This window comes from Oncorhynchus tshawytscha, linkage group LG08 (genome assembly GCF_018296145.1).
Source record: "Oncorhynchus tshawytscha isolate Ot180627B linkage group LG08, Otsh_v2.0, whole genome shotgun sequence".
Classification (NCBI taxonomy): domain Eukaryota; kingdom Metazoa; phylum Chordata; class Actinopteri; order Salmoniformes; family Salmonidae; genus Oncorhynchus; species Oncorhynchus tshawytscha.
In genome coordinates this window covers 37,241,938-37,269,437 of record NC_056436.1, presented here as the reverse complement: position 1 = coordinate 37,269,437, position 27,500 = coordinate 37,241,938, and the positions used below count along the sequence as shown (strand labels likewise).

Here is a 27,500-nt window from a genome sequence, read left to right as displayed (position 1 = left end):
TTACCCCCTGATCCTACTGTCAGCCAGCACCCAGGCTTTACACCACCTCTATCCTGATGCTACTGTCAGCCAGCACACAGGCTTTACACCACCTCTATCCTGATCCTACTGTCAGCCAGCACCCAGGCTTTACCCCCTGATCCTACTGTCAGCCAGCACCCAGGCTTTACACCACCTCTATCCTGATGCTACTGTCAGCCAGCACACAGGCTTTACCCCCTGATCCTGATCCTACTGTCAGCCAGCACCCAGGCTTTACACCACCTCTATCCTGATCCTACTGTCAGCCAGCACCCAGGCTTTACACCACCTCTATCCTGATCCTACTGTCAGCCAGCACCCAGGCTTTACACCACCTCTATCCTGATCCTACTGTCAGCCAGCACCCAGGCTTTACACCACCTCTATCCTGATCCTACTGTCAGCCAGCACCCAGGCTTTACCCCCTGATCCTGATCCTACTGTCAGCCAGCACCCAGGCTTTACACCACCTCTATCCTGATCCTACTGTCAGCCAGCACCCAGGCTTTGCACCACCTCTATCATGATCCTACTGTCAGCCAGCACCCAGGCTTTATACCACCTCTATCCTGATCCTACTGTCAGCCAGCACCCAGGCTTTACACCACCTCTATCCTGATCCTACTGTCAGCCAGCACCCAGGCTTTACACCACCTCTATCCTGATCCTACTGTCAGCCAGCACCCAGGCTTTACACCACCTCTATCCTGATCCTACTGTCAGCCAGCACCCAGGCTTTACACCACTTCTATCCTGATCCTACTGTCAGCCAGCACCCAGGCTTTACACCACCTCTATCCTGATCCTACTGTCAGCCAGCATCCAGGCTTTACACCACCTCTATCCTGATCCTACTGTCAGCCAGCACCCAGGCTTTACACCACCTCTATCCTGATCCTACTGTCAGCCAGCATCCAGGCTTTACACCACCTCTATCTTGATCCTACTGTCAGCCAGTATCCAGGCTTTACACCACCTCTATCCTGATCCTACTGTCAGCCAGCACCCAGGCTTTACACCACCTCTATCCTGATCCTACTGTCAGCCAGCACCCAGGCTTTACACCACCTCTATCCTGATCCTACTGTCAGCCAGCACCCAGGCTTTACACCACCTCTATCCTGATCCTACTGTCAGCCAGCACCCAGGCTTTAAACCACCTCTATCCTGATCCTACTGTCAGTCAGCACCCAGGCTTTACACCACCTCTATCCTGATCCTACTGTCAGCCAGCACCCAGGCTTTACACCACCTCTATCCTGATCCTACTGTCAGCCAGCACCCAGGCTTTACCCCCTGATCCTGATCCTACTGTCAGCCAGCACCCAGGCTTTACACCACCTCTATCCTGATCCTACTGTCAGCCAGCACCCAGGCTTTACACCACCTCTATCCTGATCCTACTGTCAGCCAGCACCCAGGATTTAAACCACCTCTATCCTGATCCTACTGTCAGTCAGCACCCAGGCTTTACACCACCTCTATCCTGATCCTACTGTCAGCCAGCACCCAGGCTTTACACCACCTCTATCCTGATCCTACTGTCAGCCAGCACCCAGGCTTTGCACCACCTCTATCGTGATCCTACTGTCAGCCAGCACCCAGGCTTTATACCACCTCTATCCTGATCCTACTGTCAGCCAGCACCCAGGCTTTACACCACCTCTATCCTGATCCTACTGTCAGCCAGCACCCAGGCTTTACACCACCTCTATCCTGATCCTACTGTCAGCCAGCACCCAGGCTTTACACCACCTCTATCCTGATCCTACTGTCAGCCAGCACCCAGGCTTTACACCACTTCTATCCTGATCCTACTGTCAGCCAGCACCCAGGCTTTACACCACCTCTATCCTGATCCTACTGTCAGCCAGCATCCAGGCTTTACACCACCTCTATCCTGATCCTACTGTCAGCCAGCACCCAGGCTTTACACCACCTCTATCCTGATCCTACTGTCAGCCAGCATCCAGGCTTTACACCACCTCTATCTTGATCCTACTGTCAGCCAGTATCCAGGCTTTACACCACCTCTATCCTGATCCTACTGTCAGCCAGCACCCAGGCTTTACACCACCTCTATCCTGATCCTACTGTCAGCCAGCACCCAGGCTTTACACCACCTCTATCCTGATCCTACTGTCAGCCAGCACCCAGGCTTTACACCACCTCTATCCTGATCCTACTGTCAGCCAGCACCCAGGCTTTACACCACCTCTATCCTGATCCTACTGTCAGCCAGCACCCAGGCTTTAAACCACCTCTATCCTGATCCTACTGTCAGTCAGCACCCAGGCTTTACACCACCTCTATCCTGATCCTACTGTCAGCCAGCACCCAGGCTTTACACCACCTCTATCCTGATCCTACTGTCAGCCAGCACCCAGGCTTTACCCCCTGATCCTGATCCTACTGTCAGCCAGCACCCAGGCTTTACACCACCTCTATCCTGATCCTACTGTCAGCCAGCACCCAGGCTTTGCACCACCTCTATCGTGATCCTACTGTCAGCCAGCACCCAGGCTTTATACCACTTCTATCCTGATCCTACTGTCAGCCAGCACCCAGGCTTTACACCACCTCTATCCTGATCCTACTGTCAGTCAGCACCCAGGCTTTACACCACTTCTATCCTGATCCTACTGTCAGCCAGCACCCAGGCTTTACACCACCTCTATCCTGATCCTACTGTCAGCCAGCACCCAGGCTTTACACCACCTCTATCCTGATCCTACTGTCAGCCAGCACACAGGCTTTACCCCCTGATCCTGATCCTACTGTCAGCCAGCACCCTGGCTTTACACCACCTCTATCCTGATCCTACTGTCAGCCAGCACCCAGGCTTTACACCACCTCTATCCTGATCCTACTGTCAGCCAGCACACAGGCTTTACCCCCTGATCCTGATCCTACTGTCAGCCAGCACCCTGGCTTTACACCACCTCTATCCTGATCCTACTGTCAGCCAGCACCCAGGCTTTACACCACCTCTATCCTGATCCTACTGTCAGCCAGCACCCAGGCTTTAAACCACCTCTATCCTGATCCTACTGTCAGTCAGCACCCAGGCTTTACACCACCTCTATCCTGATCCTACTGTCAGCCAGCACCCAGGCTTTACACCACCTCTATCCTGATCCTACTGTCAGCCAGCACCCAGGCTTTACCCCCTGATCCTGATCCTACTGTCAGCCAGCACCCAGGCTTTACACCACCTCTATCCTGATCCTACTGTCAGCCAGCACCCAGGCTTTGCACCACCTCTATCGTGATCCTACTGTCAGCCAGCACCCAGGCTTTATACCACCTCTATCCTGATCCTACTGTCAGCCAGCACCCAGGCTTTACACCACCTCTATCCTGATCCTACTGTCAGCCAGCACCCAGGCTTTACACCACCTCTATCCTGATCCTACTGTCAGCCAGCACCCAGGCTTTACACCACTTCTATCCTGATCCTACTGTCAGCCAGCACCCAGGCTTTACACCACCTCTATCCTGATCCTACTGTCAGTCAGCACCCAGGCTTTACACCACTTCTATCCTGATCCTACTGTCAGCCAGCACCCAGGCTTTACACCACCTCTATCCTGATCCTACTGTCAGCCAGCACCCAGGCTTTACACCACCTCTATCCTGATCCTACTGTCAGCCAGCACACAGGCTTTACCCCCTGATCCTGATCCTACTGTCAGCCAGCACCCTGGCTTTACACCACCTCTATCCTGATCCTACTGTCAGCCAGCACCCAGGCTTTACACCACCTCTATCCTGATCCTACTGTCAGCCAGCACCCAGGCTTTACACCACCTCTATCCTGATCCTACTGTCAGCCAGCACCCAGGCTTTACACCACCTCTATCCTGATCCTACTGTCAGCCAGCACCCAGGCTTTACACCACCTCTATCCATCCCTTCATTCCTCGATCTGCTTTATCCCATCTTCGTCACCAACTCTCTCAATTCAATTCAATTCAAGGGCTTTATTGGCATGGGAAACATGTGTTAACATTGCCAAAGCAAGTGAGGTAGATAATATATAAAGTGACATAAACAATCAAAAATTAACAGTAAACATTACACATACAGAAGTTTCAAAACAATCAAGACATTACAAATGTCATGTTATATACAGTGCCTTGCGAAAGTATTCAGCCCCCTTGAACTTTGCGACCTTTTGTCACATTTCAGGCTTCAAACATAAAGATATAAAACTGTATTTTTTTGTGAAGAATCAACAACAAGTGGGACACAATCATGAAGTGGAACGACATTTATTGGATATTTCAAACTTTTTTAACAAATCAAAAACTGAAAAATTGGGCGTGCAAAATTAGTCAGTCCCTTTACTTTCAGTGCAGCAAACTCTCTCCAGAAGTTCAGTGAGGATCTCAGAATGATCCAATGTTGGCCTAAATGACTAATGATGATAAATACAATCCACCTGTGTGTAATCAAGTCTCCGTATAAATGCACCTGCACTGTGATAGTCTCAGAGTTCCGTTAAAAGCACAGAGAGCATCATGAAGAACAAGGAACACCAGGTAGGTCCGAGATACTGTTGTGAAGAAGTTTAAAGCCGGATTTGGATACAAAAGATTTCCCAAGCTTTAAACATCCCAAGGAGCACTGTGCAAGCGATAATATTGAAATGGAAGGAGTATCAGACCACTGCAAATCTACCAAGACCTGGCCGTCCCTCTAAACTTTCAGCTCATACAAGGAGAAGACTGATCAGAGATGCAGCCAAGAGACCCATGATCACTCTGGATGAACTGCAGAGATCTACAGCTGAGGTGGGAGACTCTGTCCATAGGACAACAATCAGTCGTATATTACACAAATCTGGCCTTTATGGAAGAGTGGCAAGAAGAAAGCCATTTCTTAAAGATATCCATAAAAAGTGTCGTTTAAAGTTTGCCACAAGCCACCTGGGAGACACACCAAACATGTGGAAGAAGGTGCTCTGGTCAGATGAAACCAAAATTGAACTTTTATGCAACGATGCAAAACGTTATGTTTGGCATAAAAGCAACACAGCTCATCACCCTGAACACACCATCCCCACTGTCAAACATGGTGGTGGCAGCATCATGGTTTGGGCCTGCTTTTCTTCAGCAGGGACAGGGAAGATGGTTAAAATTGATGGGAAGATGGATGGAGCCAAATACAGGACCATTCTGGAAGAAAACCTGATGGAGTCTGCAAAAGACCTGAGACTGGGACGGAGATTTGTCTTCCAACAAGACAATGATCCAAAACATAAAGCAAAATCTACAATGGAATTGTTCAAAAATAAACATATCCAGGTGTTAGAATGGCCAAGTCAAAGTCCAGACCTGAATCCAATCGAGAATCTGTGGAAAGAACTGAAAACTGCTGTTCGCAAATGCTCTCCATCCAACCTCACTGAGCTCGAGCTGTTTTGCAAGGAGGAATGGGGAAAAATGTCAGTCTCTCGATGTGCAAAACTGATAGAGACATACCCCAAGCGACTTACTGCTGTAATCGCAGCAAAAGGTGGCGCTACAAAGTATTAACTTAAGGGGGCTGAATAATTTTAATTCTGAATAATTTTTTAAATTTCAGTTTTTGATTTGTTAAAAAGGTTTGAAATATCCAATAAAAGTCGTTCCACTTCATGATTGTGTCCCACTTGTTGTTGATTCATCACAAAAAAATACAATTTTATATCTTTATGTTTGAAGCCTGAAATGTGGCAAAAGGTCGCAAAGTTCAAGGGGGCCGAATACTTTCGCAAGGCACAGTATATACAGTGTTTTAACAATGTACAAATCTCTCTCTCTCTGCCCGACACACAGCCTGTTTCCTCAGTTTCCTCTTTTTATAGTTTTTTTCCCAACTCTCCCTCCATCTCCTTCTGTCTCGAACACTACCTATGTCTGTCTGTCTCTGGACTACAATATTTCCAAAGTAAAACATAAAAAGCCAGACAGTATCAATGTTCACAGTCAGGATAGTGTCCCAACAATAAATATATCTGTAGTTAGAGTATATTCCGAGTAAAGAAACATTCAAAGCCCTCTCTCCATAGTTTTAGCTGAGTTAACACTTATTGAGCTGATACAGTTGTAGACTCCCACACAGCCCTTAGCCCTAACAGAGCCCAGCCGTCCACATTGATTATCCACACATAACAAAGGCTGGGGGGATTGAAATGGGGGGCCATTGATTGTAATTAAGGAAACATTAAATAAGATTTAGCCACAGACTGATAGAGCTCTAGTCTAGCCCTCTCTCTCTCTCTCCCTGGAGTGAGGGGCGGCTCTGGTCGATATGCAGACACCCCCTCTCTTCCTATCTCTCTCTCCGCCCATCTCTCTCTCTCCGCCCATCTCTTTCTCTTGCTCTCTCTCTACTGTATGTGTCTACAGTAGCTCTCTTGTTTGGGCTTCCGTCTCTCTCTTCCCTGTCTCTCTCTCTCACCCCTCTCTCTCCCTCCTCTCTTCCCCTGTCTGTCTCCCAGCACCCCCTCCCCCTCCTCTCTCTCTTCCCTGTCTCTCTCTCTCACCCCTCTCTCTCACTCCTCTCTTCCCCTGTCTGTCTCCCAGCACCCCCTCCCCCTCCTCTCTCTCTCTTCCCTGTCTCTCCCTCTCACCCCTCTCTCTCTCTCCTTCCTCTCTTCCCCTGTCTGTCTCCCAGCACCCCCTCCTCCCCCTCCTCTCTCTCTCTTCCCTGTCTCTCTCTCTCACCCCTCTCTCTCCCTCCTCTATTCCCCTGTCTGTCTCCCAGCACCCCCCCCCTCCCCCTCCTCTCTCTATCTCTCTGGTATTTGGGTTCACTAGCTCATCATGGTCATCTATCATCTGGCTGCATGATTAAGCAGCAGATTCATTTGAATACAGGAGTGAGACTGCCACTAATTGTCCGTAGCGAGCTCATCTGCAGATTTGATTCCATTGGAATTGTTTTGGTTGTATTTAACTTTCCCCCACACACTCCCAATGCCGCCTACTTCTTTGTGTGAAACAATGCATCCACCACCTACTTGTCTATCCACCAACTAGGCTCACTTTCCATTTCCCACTGTCACCCGTATTTACTAGAATTTTCAGAGCTTTGTATTTTGCTTTAGATGACACTGGGCCAGTTATAGAACCTGGGCCAGTTATAGAACCACCACTGGGCCAGCTATAGAACCTGGTCCAGTTATAGAACCACCGCTGGGCCAGTAATAGAACCTGAGCCAGTTATAGAACCACCACTGGGCCAGTTATAGAACCTGGGCCAGTTATAGAACCACTACTGGGCCAGTTATAGAACCACCACCGGGACAGATATAGAACCTGGGCCAGTTATAGAACCTGGGCCAGTTATAGAACCACCACTGGGCCAGTTATAGAACCACCACTGGGACAGATATAGAACCACCACTGGGCCCGTTTTAGAACCATTTAGAACCATTTAGAATCCTTATAGAATGCTGGAGCCAAAAATCCCAGTTGAAGAACTATTGTAGACTATTGTACATGTGTAACGACAATGATTGTGATTGTAACATCAACTCACACACGCGTCCATTGCGTACGGCACAACAGCATGATAATGATCAGATTTTTCTCCATGTTTGAGCGTGTGTTGATTTGACCCTGTCTCTCTGTTCTCTCTCGGTGGTCACCCAGTTCCCTTTGGCTGCCTTGCAGATAACAAAATCGTGTCCCACCTGCTGGTGGCCGAGCCTGAGAAGATCTACGCCATGCCTGACCCTACCGTCCCCGACAGTGACATCAAGGCCCTGACCACGCTGTGTGACCTAGCTGACCGCGAGCTGGTGGTCAACATCGGCTGGGCCAAACACATCCCAGGTACGGGTTTACACACACACACACACACACACACACACACACACACTAAGCACTAAGCACTAAGCACTAAGCACTAAGCACTAAGCACTAAGCACTAAGCACTAAGCACACTAAGCATGTGTCTACGCAGATTCAACATCACCTGGGCTGAGAACATCCCAGGTGAGCCTACACACTGACGCCCAGGTAAAACCTCACTGACGCACACGCTTAACCAAATGTACCCCTAGTACACAAAATGACCAGAACACCAACACAAAGACGGTCAACATCGTCTGTTCGGTTGAAGCTCATCCCAGGTAAGACCCTCGCCCTGCCCTTACCCCAAATCCTATCACAACACCTCTCATGACCACTGAACCCAGACGGCCTGAACTCCTCACCCCCATTTGACCACTTGTGACATAAGCTCACCTGAACCATTTACCCCTAAACTGAAACACGACATGTTGAGACACATCCATTTACATTCAAATACAGCAAACACGGAAACACGACATGGATTCAGCCAGACTGTCATTTGAGGGATTCATTTTGAGCTATATTTTGCGGTGTCCCTCCCCCTCCCTCCCTCCCTCCCTCCCTCCCTCCCTCCCTCCCTCCCTCCCTCCCTCCCTCCCTCCCTCCCTCCCTCCCTCCCTCCCTCCCTCCCTCCCTCCCTCCCTCCCTCCCTCCCTCCCTCCCTCCCTCCCTCCCTCTATTATCACTCTTTGTGTGTCTTCAGCGGACAGAAAAGAACAACATCCCTTGAACTCTTTACAAAACTCTTATTTTACTGTTAATCTGAGTTGGAGATGTGTGTGTGTGTGCATAGATCTGTGAGCGCATAGCTAATCTGGGTTTTATGGGTTGACTGGTTTTGGCTGTGAGAGGCTGTAGAGAGGCAGGGCAACTCTCAGATTAGCCTAGATTACAGTGAACATAGTCAGATTAACGCCACAAACTGGGAAGGAATTAGAGGGATGGGGGGGAGACAGACAGAGGCTGTCATAACAGTAGCTGTTTCCCTCTTGAAGATGAACACAAACCGGTACATACTCACACATAGATAGACAGGTACTGTAGTCCTGCCAGTCCCTCCCGGATTCCGTATCATGTGAGCAAATTTGACCGATCATCTATCACTATTTCTGCACAAAACAGTCAAGTCGTCGCAGTACAAAAAAATGAGGGCTCACAATTTCGACCAATCACCGCACATTTAGTGTACAGTATGGCTCAATCAAGCCCTAAGTCCCCCCAAAAAAAAAAGATTTCCCTCGTCAGCGCATTCTCGCTGGACAAAATCATTGCAGAGTGCCATGCAAAATGTCAGAAAATCAAGCATTTTACCCTGCAAATATCACAACAAACCCATGTGAAATCCTGGAGGGATTGATATGCACAGTCATATGCACACACACAAACACACACACAAATATTATAAGTGTGTGTTTATACACTAGTACCTCTGTCAGAGAATACACAGAGGATGGGGAGCTGGGACGATTGTGTGTGTGTGTGTGTGTGTGTGTGTGTGTGTGTGTGTGTGTGTGTGTGTGTGTGTGTGTGTGTCTGAGCGAGTGGAGATAGCTCACCTCTCCTCCGTGTGCGCTGGGTGCGGAGCGATTGCTCGGTGGAGGATAGATGATGGCGTGATTAGACGGAGGAAGGCAATCCTGCCTCGATGGAGGAGGATGGAGCTCATCTGTGTGTGTGTGTGTGTGTGTGTGTGTGTGTGTGTGTGTGTGTGTGTGTGTGTGTGTGTGTGTGTGTGTGTGGAGGCAGGGGTTGCCACCACATCATGATGAAAACCTCACTGCATCCATGGAGAAGTGATCTAATGCTGTCTCACACACACACACACACACACACACACACACACACACACACACACACACACACACACACACACACACACACACACACACACACACACACACACACACACACCCACCCCATGGAGGTGATCTAGCGTTCACACACAGTGGATAGGATTGTCGTTTCTCTCAGAGTGAAATATACCTCCTCCACATTCTCTATCAGCCACTTACAAACTGGTCTCCTGACCCCCGGTATACACACACACACACACACACACACACACACACACACACACACACACACACACACACACACATAGAGCCCTACCCCCACCTTTCCCATTCTTATCCCCCTCCCTTCCTCGTGTCTAGAGTTGACTACCTTGCATGCTTTTGTGTCTGGCCTTTCTATGCTACAGTGATTGTTTTAATCAAATCAAATTGCCTCCTCTCCCGTAGAGAGAGAGAGAGAGAAAAACAGAAAAAAGAGAGGGAGAGACCTGAAACCAATTCATGGCTCATGATCCGGCCGCGCTGTCGCTAACAGTCGTAACAAACTGTCAGGCTAGCGCCACAGCTAATTTCGAGTCATTAGGTGTCTGCCGTACAGGCAACAATTTGTTACGCTGGTTAGGAGGCGCGCTGACACCTCAGAGCTCCAGACGCTTAAGAGCAGGCGGAGGCGCGGAGAAGGCAAATTGTAAACTAATTTAAACATCACTCAGTATTACGGAGGCTGCCGCAGAGAGAGGGAGAGACGGATAACGAGGAGGCCGTGTGTGTGAGTGTCGCTCGACACACTTAACGACACTCCGCTTCTCATCTCGCCAACCCCCCGCGCCATGCCGCTACACACACCCTCTAACCATTGGTGTCTGTTCTAATAGGATCAGGCTGGGTTTCTTTATGAGAGTGTGTGAGTGTGTGTTTTGTTTTTGTCTCGTTTACATACTGATGCAAACATTTGATATGCTATTAGGAGTGCAAAATGACACACAAACGCACACACACCAGTGAATATATGGGACTCTAGTATTCCACCAAATGCAGGCTTTAAGAGAATGATATAAAGTCAATGTGTGGAGTTAAAGATGCGAATTGCCTTCACTCTCTATAATGATCAGACTGAGGAATCTCATTTAGGGGTTTACCTCATTCACACACTCGCTTTACTGCTATATTAGGCTGTATGTCACGTCACTGCGTAGGGGGCTGGGCCTGTCTCACACTTAAATAGGGAGGCAGGGGGAAAGCGAATATTTAAGAAGGACTGAAGAAGTAAAAATAAGAAAGAGCATTCTAAAGGACTTTTACCTGTCTTCTTCCTCTCCCTTCCTCACCCTCTCTCTCATTCTCTCGCTGTATGACGTGAAACACAAAATAAAAGAAAGGGTGCTGTCGTGCCAGAGCGACATGTCTTATCTGCTAGACAAAGGCAGGCAGTGGTACTTGACTTGACGTTTTCTGGACATGAATGGGACGCCGGGCCCAACACGGCCTTTTCACCACGACAGACCCTACCGCCATTACCAAGCCTTTATGGACGGCCAAATTGCTCCGGCTTCTCCCATTCTGTGTCCCTATCTTGGCGACTCTTTCTTTCTTTCTTTCTTTCCCTTTCAATTTGGCCGGGCGGAGGATAAGCGCGTGCTAACACAATATGATTGAGCTGTAGAATGGAGGCCTGCTTTAATCTCTTTTATGTAGATACTGAGGCTCTCTCGGAGGCTCTGACACAGTCCACTTCATTTCTGCTCTCCCCCCCCTCCTTCCCCAGCTCTCTCTGCCTCTGCTCTCTTCCTGTCTATCCTTCTGCCTGCCTGCCTCTCTCTCTCCCACTCTGTATCGTCAGTCCCCAGTGGTCTCTGTAAAACCAATGGAAGAGCAGTGAGGGGAGGTGAGGGGGGGTGAGAGAGGGATAAGGTGGAAGAAAGAGGTGAGGGGGGTAAGAGAGAGGGGGAATCCCTGGCCTGGTGTCAGAGCCGTGGTGGTGTGCGTGTCGTGTGTGTGTGTGTGTGTATGTATGTTAAGGTGAGTATCGTGTGGTATTGTTGTGTTGCGAGGGATTAGAACATTGCTGCGAAACCTCGTTAAGTAAAGAGCTGCAGGTGCCTATTCTAGTGTGCACGTGCGTGTGTGATTGAATTGTTACTCTGATTGGCTGCCCGTGTCTACGGCTTAACCCACCCCCGCTCAATATGCATTAGAGACAATATGCATTAGAGAAAATAGCCAGGAATGAGCTCACAAAGCTACCTCCAGGCTACTCACACACATGTTCATTTCCTTTTTGTTTATCTGTTCGGGTGCTTCTGCAAGTTGCTGGGTTGACGACATGTGTTAATCAGGTCATTGGGGGAGGTAAGGGGGAAGCGGGGAGAGAGAACAGCAGGGGATGAGAGAAGGCAGAGTAACGGGTGAGACAGTGGAAGACAGTTGGGAGATAGAGGTGCTTGGTTTATCTGAGGATGTTGTCCTTCCCTCAAGAAGCCCTCCTGACTCTGTTCTAAGCTTTCCCTTGAGTGTACATTGTGCTGACAGGGCTCTACATACCCTAACCTCTTCTATATGTACACCTGTCCAAACAACCCCCTAACCCTCCCACGGCCCCTCCATAACCCATAACCCCCTCTCCTTAACCCTTTTCCCACTCACATCCCACTTCTAAGCCCTTGTGTAGGCTTTAACCCTATTCCCTCCCCCAGTCTGCCTCCCTTAACTTCTTCCCTTAGCCCCCCTCTCTCACCCCCACATTCCCTCTCTCCTTTCCCCTCTCCAACCAATCTGTAAATGAGTCAGCCAGTCAGCCAGCCAGCCAGTCAGCCAGTCAGCTAGCCAGCCAGTCAGCCAGTCAGTCAGTCAGTCAGCCAGTCAGTCAGTCAGAGCCTGTGTCCTGCCACAGGGTAAATATTGATTAATAGAAGGCCTCAGCTCCTTTTAGCAAATCAAATGTTCTCTTTCAGCAGGGTTCCTCTCCTTTTTATCCCACAGGATAGCACCACTAAATTAACCCTGACACCCACAAACAGAAGTGTGTGTGTGTGTGTGTGTGTGTGTGTGTGTGTGTGTGTGTGTGTGTGTGTGTGTGTGTGTGTGTGTGAGAGAGAGAGAGAGAGAGAGACAGGCAGACAGATGTGTGTGTAAGGTAGTGATGATGTCAGTTCAGTGTCTCCACCCGTGGATGCTCAATAATGTCTGGTGATGTCTTCAATATGTAAATTTGTTGTAGGGCTGCACATGAGGCTGGCAGCATGAAACTGTGCCATCCCTCCCTAAATGGCCTCCCCTGTCTACCAGTCGTCCCCCCCCCTCTTTCTTTCTCTTCCTCACTCTTTCTGCCAGTCTCAGAATTGTATCGCTCTGTCTCAAATAGTGGCAGTCAAAGACAGTCAACATTTCAACATATTTTCATTTTTTAACTCATCTTTGCATTCATACTTTCTCTTTTGCCCCCTTTCCCTGTCTCTCTTCCTCATTATTTGCTCCTTTTCCTCTTCCCCTCTTTCTCTTCATTTCTTGTTCATGTTCATGCTGCTCCTAGAAGTTAGATTCTGTTTTAAATTGACTTCATCTTTCTGTCCCATTCCATTATATTACCTTCCATACCATCTCTCTCTCTCTCTCTCTCTCTCTCACTTTTCTCTCTTGGTCTCTGTCTCAATCCATAATAACACTGTGAAAAAAAGCAATTATGATTGAAGTTGTCAGGCATGGTACTCACAAAGGCACTAGTTAGATTAGCATGCTAACGGTACCATGGTTGTTATGGTACAGTCAACGCTAGTCAGATTAGCATTCTAACGGTACCATGGTTGTTATTGTACAGTCAACACCAGTCGGAATAGCATGCTAAGGCTAGCACAAGTCAGGGCTAGGATACCTTTGGCAAGGTTGTTCAGTGTGACACCTCCTCCTTACCACACACAAACACACACATATCTAAATGAATAACATGGTCTTGTAGGCTAGGCTGGTTTGACTACAACACATTAATAGGTGCCCTGAGAGAGAGAGAGAGAGAGAGAGAGAGAGGGATTGAAGGGGAGATGGAGGAATAAGGGGACATACTCCCAGAGTTCCCTGTTTCTTTTCTTCATGGCAACAATACCAGAGATGCACTACAGCAAGTGTGACACAGAGACAAGGTGACTTCTCACAAACACCCACATATGAAGGCACATAATGTGTGCACAGTGGTTGACTTACTTCTATATTTGGCTGGTAGATTTAGTCTTTGTATATTGTTGAGTTACATATTGTGTGTGTGTGTGTTTGTGTGTGTGTGTGTGTGTGTGTGAGAGAGAGTGTGTGTGTGAGAGAGTGTGTATGTGTGTGTGTGTGTGTGTGTGTATGTGTGTGTGTGTGTGTGTGTGTGTGTGTGTGTGTGTGTGTGTGTGTGTGCGTGCTTGAGTGTGAATGTATGCGTGCGTGTGAACCGTGTGTGCATCAAGTCAAATCAAATGTTATTTGTCACATGCTGGTGTAGACTTTACCGTGAAATGCTTAGTTACGAGCCCTTCCCAACGATGCAGAGTTCAAAAAATAATAATAATAATAGTAACATGAAGAATAAAATCAAATATGAATGGAGTTGTATCCAGGAAGTACTAGTAGCAGATCAATGTGGAGTTATATCCAGGAATTACCAGTACCAGAACAATGTGGAGCTATATACAGGAAGTACCAGTACCAGATCAATGTGGAGCTATATATAGGAAGTACCAGTACCAGATCAATGATGGAGTTATATCCAGGAAGTACCAGTACCAGAACAATGTGGAGCTATATACAGGAAGTACCAGTACCAGATCAATGTGGAGCTATATATAGGAAGTACCAGTACCAGATCAATGATGGAGTTATATCCAGGAAGTACCAGTACCAGAACAATGTGGAGCTATATACAGGAAGTACCAGTACCAGATCAATGTGGAGCTATATATAGGAAGTACCAGTACCAGATCAACGATGGAGTTATATCCAGGAAGTACCAGTACCAGAACAATGTGGAGCTATATACAGGAAGTACCAGTACCAGATCAATGTGGAGCTATAAACAGGAAGTACCAGATCAATGATGGAGCTATATACAGGAAGTACCAGTACCAGATCAATGTGCAGGGGTACAAAGTATTTAAGGTAGATACTGTAAGGCATGTGTACATGAAGGCATGTGTGTGCGTGTGTGTGCGCGTGTTTGCTCATGGTTACAATGTGTGTGCGTGTGTGTGTGTGTGTGTGTGTGTCATAGCACTGATGAGTGTTTATCCGTTAGCTTCCTGAGCTATCTGATTCCCAATGCATTCCTTTCAGCTGTGCGCTGCGTATCTGTGACCACTTTAATCTGGGCACAGTGGAAGATAACACACTTTGAGAAGGACGTGTGGTTTTCAAGTGTGCCCCGGTCACCTCGCCAGGCAAACAAACAGAGAGTGTTTGCAGATAAATACAAATATTGATGAAATCAAATTATCAAAATAATATTTGATATCAGGCCCCGGAATGTGGATTAAGTTCAGCATTCTTATTAGATGAAGCCTCGGGCGTTGTTGGTCAATGTCTCTCTTTCTCTCTCCTGCCATGTCTATCCTCTTTTTCTTGATCTGGTCTCTTTCTCACCTCTCTTCTCAGGATGTTACTGCTTGTGTTATGTCTCTCTCTTGACGTCCCATATCGCACCAATCAGTATTAGAGGGTGTGTCTCTTCACAATAGGTCTCTGGTCCTACTCCTGTTAACGTCCACTAATAGTAACTTCGGCTTCATATCATAGCTTCATACCAACTACTGGAGGAGAGCAGGTTTACCCACTGATGAAGAACTGCCAAAATAACTTGCATTAGGGGTGGCAGGCAGCCTAGTGGTTAGAGTGTTTGTTGGCTGCTTTTCCTTCACTCTGTGGTCCAACTCATCCCAAACCATCTCAGGTTGAGGTCGGGTGATTGTGGAGGCCCTCCTCCAGTAGTTGGTATGAAGCATTGAAAGGTTCCCAGATCAAATCCCTGAGCTGACAAGGTCAAAATCTGTCGCTCTGCCCCTGAACAAGGCAGTTAACCCTCTGTTACTAGGCTGTCATTGTAAATAAGAATTTGTTCTTAACCGACTTGCCTAGTTGAATAAAGGTCAAGTATTCTAATACATATCAATGTGGCTAGTTTATTAGGTACACTACTCTGTTCACAAAAATGTTTCGCTCCTACAGACAGTGAATCACGTGGCCGTGGCTTGTTATATAAAGCAAGCAGGCAGACAGGATAATGGCAAGATTGGTGCAAACTAACAGGAGGGCCACCAACTGGCAAATAACAATACATTACAACAGTGGTGTGCAGAACGGCATCTCGTCGGTCCTTGTCACGGATGGCAGCAGACGACCACCCCGGGTTCCACTCCTATCAGCTAAAAACAAGAAGAAGCTCCAGTGGGCACACGACCACCAACACTGGACAATTGAGGTGTTGAAAAACATTGCCTGGTCTGACAACTCCCTGTTCCTGCTGCGTCATGCTGATGGCAGAGCCAGGTCTCAATGGTACAGGCAGTTGTCAACGGTACAGGCTGGAGGTGGTGGTTTAATGTGAGGGGAATGTTAGGTCCTTGTTAGGATTGTTAGGATTGTACTGTATGGTGGTGTTTTGTGGTAGGCACCAGAGAGAGGAGGCATCTTGTTCCCAAAGAGCTGTGTTTGTCTGGTCATTCTCCTCATCCATTTCCCTTCTGTATAGAGCATCCACATTGTCCCCGCCCTACGGACACACACACACATAAACCCACACAGGGAAGGCACGTTTTGACTATGTACTCACACACACACATACACCCACACATTGAAGGCACGTTTTGACGATGTACTCTCACACACACACACACACACACACACACACACACACACACACACACACACACACACACACACACACACACGCACAAAATATGAAGGCACGTTTGGCGTGTTGACTCTCTCTGTCCGCCACCTGTGTTTATTTTGCTTTCACAACGCCGCTGGCGTCTCCAAGACGATGTCTTTGTGACGACACACACGTCCATGTTGTCTCGCTCTATAAACCACACATTTGTTTAGTAAAGTCGAGAGACACACACACACAATTTGTTTATCTACCTCATCAGGTCACACCTCAGAGCAGACACACACACTATGCCTTTAGATTAGAATGACCTGACACCTGACACACACATACCTTTCTCCTGTAGATATGTACAACCTGTCCCCCTTCACACACACTCAAACAACACCTGTCACCTGTCTGTGTGCGTCTGCATCAGGCTTAGCCTACGACAGCGAGGACCCGGCTGAGAGAAATAGAGAGAGGGTTGCTCTGTGTTAGTGCCCGTTTAAAAAAAACAAGGTATTATCGCTCATTTCTTCTCTCTTATGAGTTTGATTACATTTGCAAATCAAATCAATCCATCAGACAGCGCAGGGCCGCATCAATGCAGTCTGACGGCGCCTAGTAATCTCCATCTAATAATATGCAAATGTCTCACATCAGTAAGTAACCAATAAATCAGTGGCATGCCTGCGCCAATCATTAAATATCAGAATGAACCGTCCATTTTTACTATTTTCAATTTGCTGATATGCTGCTGGAGCATAAAGATAGATGGTTGTAATTACACACAAACCAAACTTCATTTTAACTCATCTCCCCCTCCCACACCCGCCCCGAGACACACACACACACATTAGATGTACTGTGAGGTGGAACAGGCTTGTCATCGCATCACATTATTTCTGCCAGTTCATGCAAAGTTCACAGACAAGCATGAAATGGCCATCGTCTCTCTTCCCCTCCATCCACAGCTCCCTCCCCTCCTCCCTCACTCCAAAATAATAGTTCAGAGGGGGCATCCTTTCCATCAGGGAACAAGCAGGCAGGGAAATGGGATTGGAGCGAAGCTGTCGGCTGGCTGGGACGAGTTATAGCCCTCACACTCGAAACAGCCTAACAAGGGATCTCCTGGTTGTGTGTGTGTGTGTGTGTGTGTGTGTGTGTGTGTGTGCGTGTGTGTGTCCTGTCCTGTCCTAGTTAATAATGATGTAAATGATTATGGATGCGGTCGGGGACAGAGAGAGGCGTCTGGTGAACCTCAGTGTGTTGCTTATGAATAAAATGATTGGACATATTTTAGCTCCAGCCCAGCCTGCTCTTCGGCCCTCATACACTCAGGTGACTAGCCGCCTAGCACGATTTAACTCTTGTTAGGGACAACAGACATCAGGGTGTTCTGTTAATATACTGAAGTTAATATACTGTAGCTAATTATAAACTGGGTGGTTCAAGCCCCGAATGCTGATTGGCTGACAGCTGTGGTATATCAGACCATATACCACGGGTATGACAAAACGTGTATTTGTACTGCTCTAATTACATTGGTAACCAGTTTATAATAGCAGTGAGGCACCTCAGGGGTTTGTGGTATATGGCCAATATACGACGGCCAAGGGCTGTATCCAGGCACTCCGCATTGCGTCGTGCTTAAGAACAGGCTATTGGCCATATACCATCCCCTCTCTGCCACTGTCAAACCTCGATAGTCCCACTTACCCCAGCACAGAACCATGAGAAGAGACCCTCTGTGTTTGATATTAGTGACATGTACAGGACAATGTGTGTGTGTGAATAGGGGTTGAAGCTATCAGGTCTGTTCCTATTCTTATGGTAATAATGACAGCTGTCCATTGTTATCCTACAGCACTATGTCTCTCTCTCTCTCTCTCTCACTCTCTCTCTCTTTTTCTCTCTGTGTGCAGCTCATCTCTCTCCAGTGGTTTCAACAGAGAGGTTTTAGAACTCAGTGTAGTTAATCTGCCTGTAATTGCAGAAGATGTCTTGTAACACACACACACACACACACACACACACACACACACACACACACACACACACACACACACACACACACACACACACACACACACACACACACACACACACACACACACACTCCATCCCATGCCTCTACCTCCACCCCTCAATGGTCAGACACACAGTCCCTTGCTTTCTTACTCCTTCTTTCAAATTTAAATCCAGACTCAAATTCTAATCCACCTACAGTATGTCCGTCCAAAATATCCTTTCTCCTCCCTTCATCCATTCATCTGAAACTCCCTCTCTCCTCTCTCGCTCCCTCTCTGCTTTTGTGTGGTCCTACTGCGGCATGGCTCCTTTGAGCTTCGGGATATTGTGCGGGATATTGCCACTGCTTTTCCCTCGCAGGTCGTTTCCCTCCTCTTCCCCCCCCATCAGCATATTCCCTTCATCCCCATCTCCCTGTGTAGAGGAGGATAGGATGGTTTCATTCAGACAGTGGGCTTCTGTAGCTCTGTAAGCCAGAGCCCAGAACTCTCCCTGGTTGCACAAGAACAAACGGACAGCTCTCTATGGATGCTTCTGGTTTGATCACAATATAGGGCTACACACACTCAAAGACACACACACACACACACACACACTCCCTATATACAAACAGCCATCCCATTTCTGTTCCTGATGCTGGTTTGATGTATATTGTGCATGCGCATTGTGTGTGAGAGAGATTGAGGCAGCTGTAAGGTGGCCGTGTGTCATTGTATAGGAAAGCCAGCATCCACCTGCCTCAATTACTGCTTGTTTCGGTTACCGTGTGATCTGCATCCATCTAGAGATGCTTCACTGGGCAGAGACACACACACACAGAACAGAGACACATCTATCGTTCTCAATTATTGAGCTTCAGATTCACACCGAACACACACACACACACACACACACACACACACACACACAGCCAGCCCACGCTAGCCATTGCAGTAGCGTTTATGTCCAGGTTTCCTAGTTAATCTTGATCTGTTTCATCTGTGGGCAGCTAGCTGGATTGCAGCTGGCTGGATGGCTGGCAGGCTGGGTTATTGTTTGGGCTTGACAGATCCGTGTCTGAGTACTCCATCAAGGGTGTGTGTGTGTGTGTGTGTGTGTGTGTGTGTGTGTGTGTGTATGTGTGTGTGTGTGTGTGTGTGTGTGTGTGTGTGTGTGTGTGTGTGTTTTTGCGTGTGTGCGCATGTGTGAGTGTGTGCATGTATCCCTGTGTGTGTGTGTGTGTGTCGTTGTTCTTTTATGACGTGTGTGTACTCCTGTGTATGTGCTCCATCAAGCCCAATGTGTGAGTTCACCAAGCCATTGGCCAGGCTTGATGATGACATACGATCTCTCAGCCTCGGTAATGGCTGTAAAATGTCATAATTACACGTCCTTTATTGCCATGCATAATGACCCTGAAGCAGTATGGAACAATTAATTAAGATTTTCAGCCGTGGCTTTTTCAGGAATTAAAAGGTGCTCATGGCAGTGGAATGGGGGTAATGTCTCGTCTTGAAAGCATTAAGGCCTGCTAGAAGAGAAGGAGCTATCTCTTTATCTCCCTCTCTCTCTCTCTCTCTCTCTCTCTCTCTCTCTCTTCTGCCTCTCTCTCCGTCCCTTCTGCCTCTCTCTCTCTCGTTCTATCTCATTTTCTCTCTGCTTTCTCTGTCACCCTCCCTCCCTCGAGCATTGTGTTTGTCTCGCTCTTCTGTGTTTGTCGTGGCTGATCATATTTGAGTTCTAATCCCTAAATATGAAATTAATCCGGACCAACTATCTATTTTCATATTGAAGAGATCAGGGATTTTATTTCCTATACAAACACACACATGTATAATCTGCAATGGTTCTGTAGGGGTTTGGATGGTTTGTGTGTGTGTGTGTGTGTGTGTGTGTGTGTGTGTGTGTGTGTGTGTGTGTGTGTGTGTGTGTGTGTGTGTGTGTGTGTGTGTGTGTGTGTGTGTGTGTGTGTGTGTGTGGGGGGGTGTGTGTGTTTGTGTTTGTGTGTGTGTGTGTGTGTGTGTGTGCGTGCGTGCTTGCGTCCGTGTGTGTGTGTGTGTGCGTGCGTGTGTGTGTGTCTGCGTGCGTGTGTGTGTTTTATTATTATGGCTGCAGTCAGAGAGACAGAATACTGTGGGAGGATCACGTTATTAAAGGATAACCACGAAAGCGATCGATAGGCTGTTGGATCCCAGTTAATTGATCTGTAAGGGAAAATTATTTAATCCATGTGAATATATAGGTCTTGGACACACACACAGTCATGAAACCGAAAGCCCTTAGCAGCTGTCTGCCTGCAAGACATGTAAGCTTCCCCTGTCCCCAAAGATGAGGACAGGTTCATGGGGACAGGAGTCCTGTTTTGGTGTGTTTGTGTGTATGTGTGTGTGTGTGTGTGTGTGGTGGGGGTTGAGAGAACGTGTTGAGATCAAAGCTGTGTGTGTGTGTGTGTGTGTGTGTGTGTGTGTGTGTGTGTGTGTGTGTGTGTGTGTGTGTGAGTGTGTGTGTGTGTGTGTGTGTGTGTGTGTGTGTGTGTGGGTGTGTGTGTGTGTGCGTGTGTGGTGCGTGCGTGCGTGCATGCCCGTGTGTGTGTGCGTGTGTGTGTGTGCGTGTGTGGTGAGTGTGTGGTGCATGTGTGCGTGCGTGCATGCCCGTGTGTGTGTGTGCGTGTGTGTGTGTGCGTGTGTGGTGCGTGTGTGCGTGCGTGCATGCCCGTGTGTGTGTGTGCGTGTGTGTGTGTGCGTGTGTGGTGCGTGTGTGCGTGCGTGCATGCCCGTGTGTGTGTGTGTGTGTGCGTGTGAGTATAAGCTCTTGAGTCGTGTGTACACATCCCTAATTCCCCCAACAGAAATCTCACCACACAGGGTCAGTCCTGCTGACATCAACAATAAATAGACAGGAGGGAGGAGAGAAAGGGGGATAGAAGGAGAGAGAGAGAGGGGGGGGGATAGAAGGAGAGAGAGAGGGGAGGGGGATGGAAGGAGAGAGAGAGGGGAGGGGGATGGAAGGAGAGAGAGAGGGAAGGGAAGGGGTTAGAAGGAGAGAGAGAGGGAAGGGGGATAGAAGGAGAGAGAGAGGGAAGGGGGTTAGAAGGAGAGAGAGAGGGAAGGGGGATAGAAGGAGAGAGAGAGGGAAGGGGGTTAGAAGGAGAGGGAGAGGGAAGGGGGATAGAAGGAGAGAGAGAGGGAAGGGGGTTAGAAGGAGAGAGAGAGGGAAGGGGGATAGAAGGAGAGAGAGAGGGAAGGGGGATAGAAGGAGAGAGAGAGGGAAGGGGGATAGAATGAGAGAGAGAGATGGAATGGGAGATAGAAGGAGTGAGAGAGGTGGAAGGGGGACAGGAGAGAGAGAGAGGGAAGGGGAGATAGAAGGAGAGAGAGAGAGGGAAGGGGGATAGAAGGAGAGAGAGAGAGAGAGAGAGAGAGAGAGAGGGAAGGAAGGAAGGAAGGGGGATAGAAGGAGAGAGAGAGAGAGAGGGAAGGGGCAATAGAAGGAGAGGGAGAGAGAGAAGGGGGATAGAATGAGAGAGAGAGATAAGGGGGATAGAAGGAGAGAGAGAGAGATAAGGGGGATAGAAGGAGAGGGAGAGAGAGAAGGGGGATAGAATGAGAGAGAGAGAGATAAGGGGGATAGAAGGAGAGAGAGAGAGAAGGGGGTTGAAGGAGAGGGAGAGAGAGAAGGGGGATAGAATGAGAGAGAGAGAGATAAGGGGGGATAGAAGGAGAGAGAGAGAAGGGGGGGGGTAGAAGGAGAGAGAGAGAGAGAGAAGACTTGTAGAAGAGGGCTTTTTCCTTGGGTTTGGTCTGTAGAAGAAATGTCCTTCTTTAGAGCACAGGACAGCACTCATCAGTTTGTCTATATGACTCTATCACACACTTATACATGCAGTACATGAGCATACTGACACACAAGCAGCCTAGGACCTCTCCCAGTCTTACCCTTCTCTCTCTCTCTCACTCTCTCACTCGCTCTGTCTCAATTCAATTTAAATGAGCAATTCAAATCAATTTAAGGGCTTTATTGGCATGGGAAACATTTCTTAACATTGCCAAAGCAAATGAAGTAGATAATAAACAAAAGTGAAATAAACAATAAAAAATGAACAGTAAACATTATACTCGCAAAAGTTTTAAAGGAATAGAGACATTTCAAATGTCATATTATGTCTATATACAGTGTTGTAACAATGTGCAAATAGTTCAAGTACAAAAGAGAAAACAAATAAACATTTTCTAATTATTTGTGGATCTGTGTAATGTGAGGGAAATATGTGTCTTTAATATGGTCATACATTAGGAAGTGCAGCTCAGTTTCCACCTCATTTTGTGGTCAGTGTGCACATAGCATGTCTTCTCTTGAGAGCTACGTCTGCCTACAGTGGCCTTTCTCAATAGCAAGGCTATGCTCACTCAGTCTGTACATAGGCAAAGCTTTCCTTAAATTTGGTTCAGTCACAGTGGTCAGGTATTCTACCACTGTGTACTCTCTGTTTAGGGCCAAATAGGATTCTAGTTTGCGCTGGGTTTTTAAAAATTCTTTCCAATGTGTCAAGTAATTATCTTTTTGTTTTCTCATGATTTGGTTGGGTCTAATTGTGTTGCTGTCCTGGAGCTCTGTGGGGTCTGTTTGTGTTTGTGAAGCCCCACTCTCTCTTTCTCGCTCTCTCTCTCTCTTTCTCTTTCTCGTTCTCTCTCTCTCTCTCTCTTTCTCTTTCTAGCTCTCTCTCTCTCTCTCTCGCTCTCTCTGTCTCTCTCTCTCTCTCTCTCTCTCTCTCCCTCTCTCTTTCTCGCTCTCTCTCTCTCTCTCTCTCTTTCTCTTTCTTGCCCTCTCTCTCTCGCTCTCTCAGTCTGTCTCCCTCTCTCTCTCTTTCCTGCTCTCTCTCTCCTTCTGTCTCTCTCTCTCTTTTCTACTGTCACTCTATCAAGGATGACAAAGATTCTCAGGGAGTGAGAGTGGGTAATTAAAATGTAAATATTGATATTTTATTATTTGAAATGGCTCCTCGGAAACCATCTTAAGGTCACTCCATCTGGCGTCTCCACGGAGACAGAGGGCTTTCCTGTTACCGGGGGACCTCGACGACCAGCCCAGACCCCGGCAACCTGCCTCGATAACGCAGCTATAAACCGGGCACCCATCTTCAAGGATCCATTCGGGGTCTAATTCAGAGTTAAAGCAGCGTGTTCGCAAACAAACACACACACACACACTCCCGCACACACACTTAGACAAGCACATACAGTACACACATTTTCAGACACACACACAGACATACACACACACACGTCACACGGGAATGTTTAGCATTAATCTGCAGTGCAGATCCACTGTAATGTATGCAATTAGGAGGGGGTGAGATTGGTAATTAGCCGCACTATTAGCATGAAGCCGCTCTCTGTCTGTGTGTCTGATTAGAAGAGGCTGACGCAACCCACCTCCCTCAGGCCAGAGGAGAGGGGGAGAGGGGGAGAGAGAGAGAGAGGGGGAGAGGGAGAGAGAGAAGAATAAATGTAATTGTTTAGAAAAGAAATACACTCCCTATGAAACAAGCAAGTACTCTTGCTACTGTATATCTGTACTGTATATCTAGGTTCCCGAGTGGCGCAGCGGTCTAAGGCACTGCATTTCAGTGCAAGAGGCATCACTGCAGTCCCTGGTTCGAATCCAGGCTGTGAATGGGTGGCACACAATCGGCCTGGGTTTGTCCCGGGGTAGGCCGTCATTGTATACAATAATTTGTTCTTAACTGACTCGCCTTTTTAAATATCTGGATAAATATGTATATTTTCAGTCGCATCTTTTTGAGTGAGTTATATTTTCAAATTGAAATCAGCTCATTCCAAAGTCAGACGGGTGCTGCATGAATTCTCTTCTCATGTTTTAGAAAAAAGAACAACGTTATGATCATATCAACTATGAGTCATAGAGCCACTTCGTATTACCATGCCTTTCATTCCTCCTCTCAGTACCTGACCCCAGTCTCTCTCTCTCTCTCTGATGACAGAATGGACCCCTGTGTGTGTTTAGGTCATCCCCGAGGAGTGCCTGTCTTAATGCTTATTCACTAGGGATCATAGGTCAGGGTAGGATGGCCCTAGACACTGCCTGATCTAAGGTCAGTTTGGTGTATTCCTCCTAATGGTTAAAGCTTGGGGGGAGGAAACCATCTCTCTTTCCATCTCTTGCTCCATCTCTCTCTCTGTCTCTCTCCATCTCAATCTCCATCTCTCTCTCCATGTCTCTCTCCATGTCTCTCTCCATCTCTCTCTCCATGTCTCTCTCCATGTCGCTCTCCATCTCTTTCTCTATGTCTCTCTCCATCTCTCTCTCCCTCTCTCCATCTCAATCTCCATCTCTCTCTCTCTGTCTCTCTCCATCTCAATCTCCATCTCTCTCTCCATCTGTCTCCATCTTAATCTCCATCTCTCTCTCTGTCTCTCTCCATCTCAATCTCCATCTCTCTCTCCATCTGTCTCTCCATCTTAATCTCCATCTCTTTCTCTCTGTCTCTCTCCATCTCAATCTCCATCTCTCTCTCTCTGTCTCTCTCCATCTCAATCTCCATCTCTCTCTCCACGACTCTCCATCTGTCTCTCCATCTTAATCTCTATCTCTTTCTCTATGTCTCTCTCCATGTCTCTCTCCATGTCTCTCTTCATCTCTTTCTCCCTGTCTCTCTCCATGTCTCTCTCCATCTCTCTCTCCATGTCTCTCTCCATGTCTCTCTCCATCTCTTTCTCCATGTCTCTCTCCATCTCTTTCTCCATCTTAATCTCCACCTCTCTCTCCATCTCTCCATCTCCTTCTTGCCCATTCCTTTCTCCACCTCTCTCTCCTGTATCTATCCCGTATATGGACTACTAGAGCCGTTATGTGTGTGCGCATGAGTGAGTATTTGCTGCAGATAAAAAGAGAAAGTGATAAAAGCCGAGGTCCAAGCCGCCTTTACTGATCCTATTCACTAGAGAGGAGTGAGGCAGGGCCTGAAAGACTGTTTGAAGAGACACTCAATACATACACACACACACATAGACACACACGTCCCCATACATATTGTAGCAGACACACACAATCCAAGGGGCTAGTGTTCAGAGTAAAGGAGGAAAGCAGTAAGTCAGCAGTCACTAGAGGGGATATATGGGACTGTAAGACAGTCTGGTTGTGTAGTATAGTGGACTCCCTAGCAGGGTTGGGGTTAATTCCATTTAAATTCCAGTCAGTTCAGGAAGTTCACTGACATTCAAATTCACATTTTCGTCCATGCTTTTCAATAAGGAACATTTCAAAATTAAATTTGAATTGACTGGAATTAAAATGGAATTGACCCCAACCCTGCTCCTTAGGTCGTTAAGTGTTCCATGGGGCAGTCTGGTTGGCTGACATGGCCTGGCTTTGTTTACCCAGCATGATTTTTGTGGCCCACAATGCCTCTCTGGCCTAGTGACTCCAGACAATAAACCGCCAGGGGATTGATATTTGTTTAATCTGAGGAGAATAGTGACTGAAAGACTACTCCTACTTCAAACCTGCCAAAGCTTCATCTTCTTCACCTTCTTCTTCTTCTACATCTTCTTCTACATCATCTTCATCATCTTCTTCTTCTACATCATCTTCATCTTCTTCTTCTACATCTTCTTCTACATCTTCTTCTTCATCTTCTTCTTTTTCATCTTCTTCTACATCATCTTCATCATCTTCTTCTACATCTTCTTCTTCTACATCATCTTCATCTTCTTCATCTTCTTCTTTTTCATCTTCTTCTTCATCTTCTTCTTCTACACCTTTTTCATCTTCTTCTTCTTCTACATCTTCTCCATCATCTTCTTTTTCATCTTCTTCTTCATCTTCTTCTTCTACATCATCTTCTTCATCTTCTTCTTTTTCATCTTCTTCTTCTACATCTTCTTCATCATCTTCTTCTTCATCTTCTTTTTCATCTTCTTCTACATCTTCTTCTTCTTCATCTTCTTCTTCTACATCTTCTTCTTCTTCATCTTCTTCTTCTTCATCTTCTTCTTTTTCATCTTCTTCTTCTACATCATTTTTTTCATCTTCTTCTTTTTCATCTTCTTCTACATCATCTTCTTCATCTTCTTCATCATCTTCTTCTTCATCTTCTTCTTTTTCATCTTCTTCTTCATCTTCTTCTACATCTTCTTCCTCTACATCATCTTCATCTTCTTCTTCTACATCTTCTTCTTCTTCATCTTCTTCTTCTTCATCTTCTTCTTTTTCATCTTCTTCTTCATCTTCTTCTTTTTCATCTTCTTCTTCTTCTTCTTCTTCTTCATCTTCTTCTTTTTCATCTTCTTCTTCTACATCATCTTTTTCATCTTCTTCTTTTTCATCTTCTTCTACATCATCTTCTTCATCTTCTTCATCATGTTCTTCTTCATCTTCTTCTTTTTCATCTTCTTCTTCCTCTTCATCTTTTTCTTATTCTTCTTCATCTTCTTCTTCCTCTTCTTCTTCTTCTTCTTCATCTTCTCCCTGTTCTTCTTCATCTTCTCCCTGTTCTTCTTCATCTTCTTCTTCTTCCTCTTCTACATCTTCTTCATCTTCTTCTTCTTCCTCTTCTTTTTCTTCTTCTACGTCTTCTTCTTCTTCCTCTTCATCTTCCTCTTCTACAACTTCTTCTTCTTCCTCTTCATCTACTTCTTCCTGTTCTTCATCTTCTTCTTCATCTTTTTCTTCTTCTTCTATAGTGTTTTTCATTGTAGATAATTATCAGATATGAAATAATAGATTTTTCCATCTCATTACTTCTTATTTAAAATCCCTTAGTGAAAATCATAAACGAGCTATCCTCTATTAATCCCAGTAAATGAGCTGTAGCTGTTTCTCAGTGACGTCTGTTCTCTCTGATTCCTCAACACTTTCCCCCTCGCTTTGTAATTGGGTCATGCACGGTGTTTGTATGTGTGTGAGTGCGTGCGTGTGTTTGTGTATGAGCTTGTGTGACATGTGTGCGTGCGTGTGTGTGAGCCACAGGGAGTG

General features: G+C 46.9%; 1 protein-coding gene across 5 annotated transcripts in view; it reads left to right on the top strand.

Annotated features, from left to right (window-relative positions):
- LOC112237992 (estrogen-related receptor gamma) overlaps nucleotides 1–27,500 on the top strand; it is a 120,532-nt gene that overhangs the window by 77,936 nt on the left and 15,096 nt on the right. For 4 of the 5 annotated variants that reach the window (XM_042325490.1, XM_042325487.1, XM_042325491.1 and 1 more), the window contains one exon: nucleotides 7,665–7,847. In XM_042325490.1, coding sequence (XP_042181424.1) covers nucleotides 7,665–7,847 — 183 coding nt within the window. The remainder of the gene's footprint in view (nucleotides 1–7,664; nucleotides 7,848–27,500) is intronic. The other variant, XM_042325488.1, reaches the window with a different exon arrangement.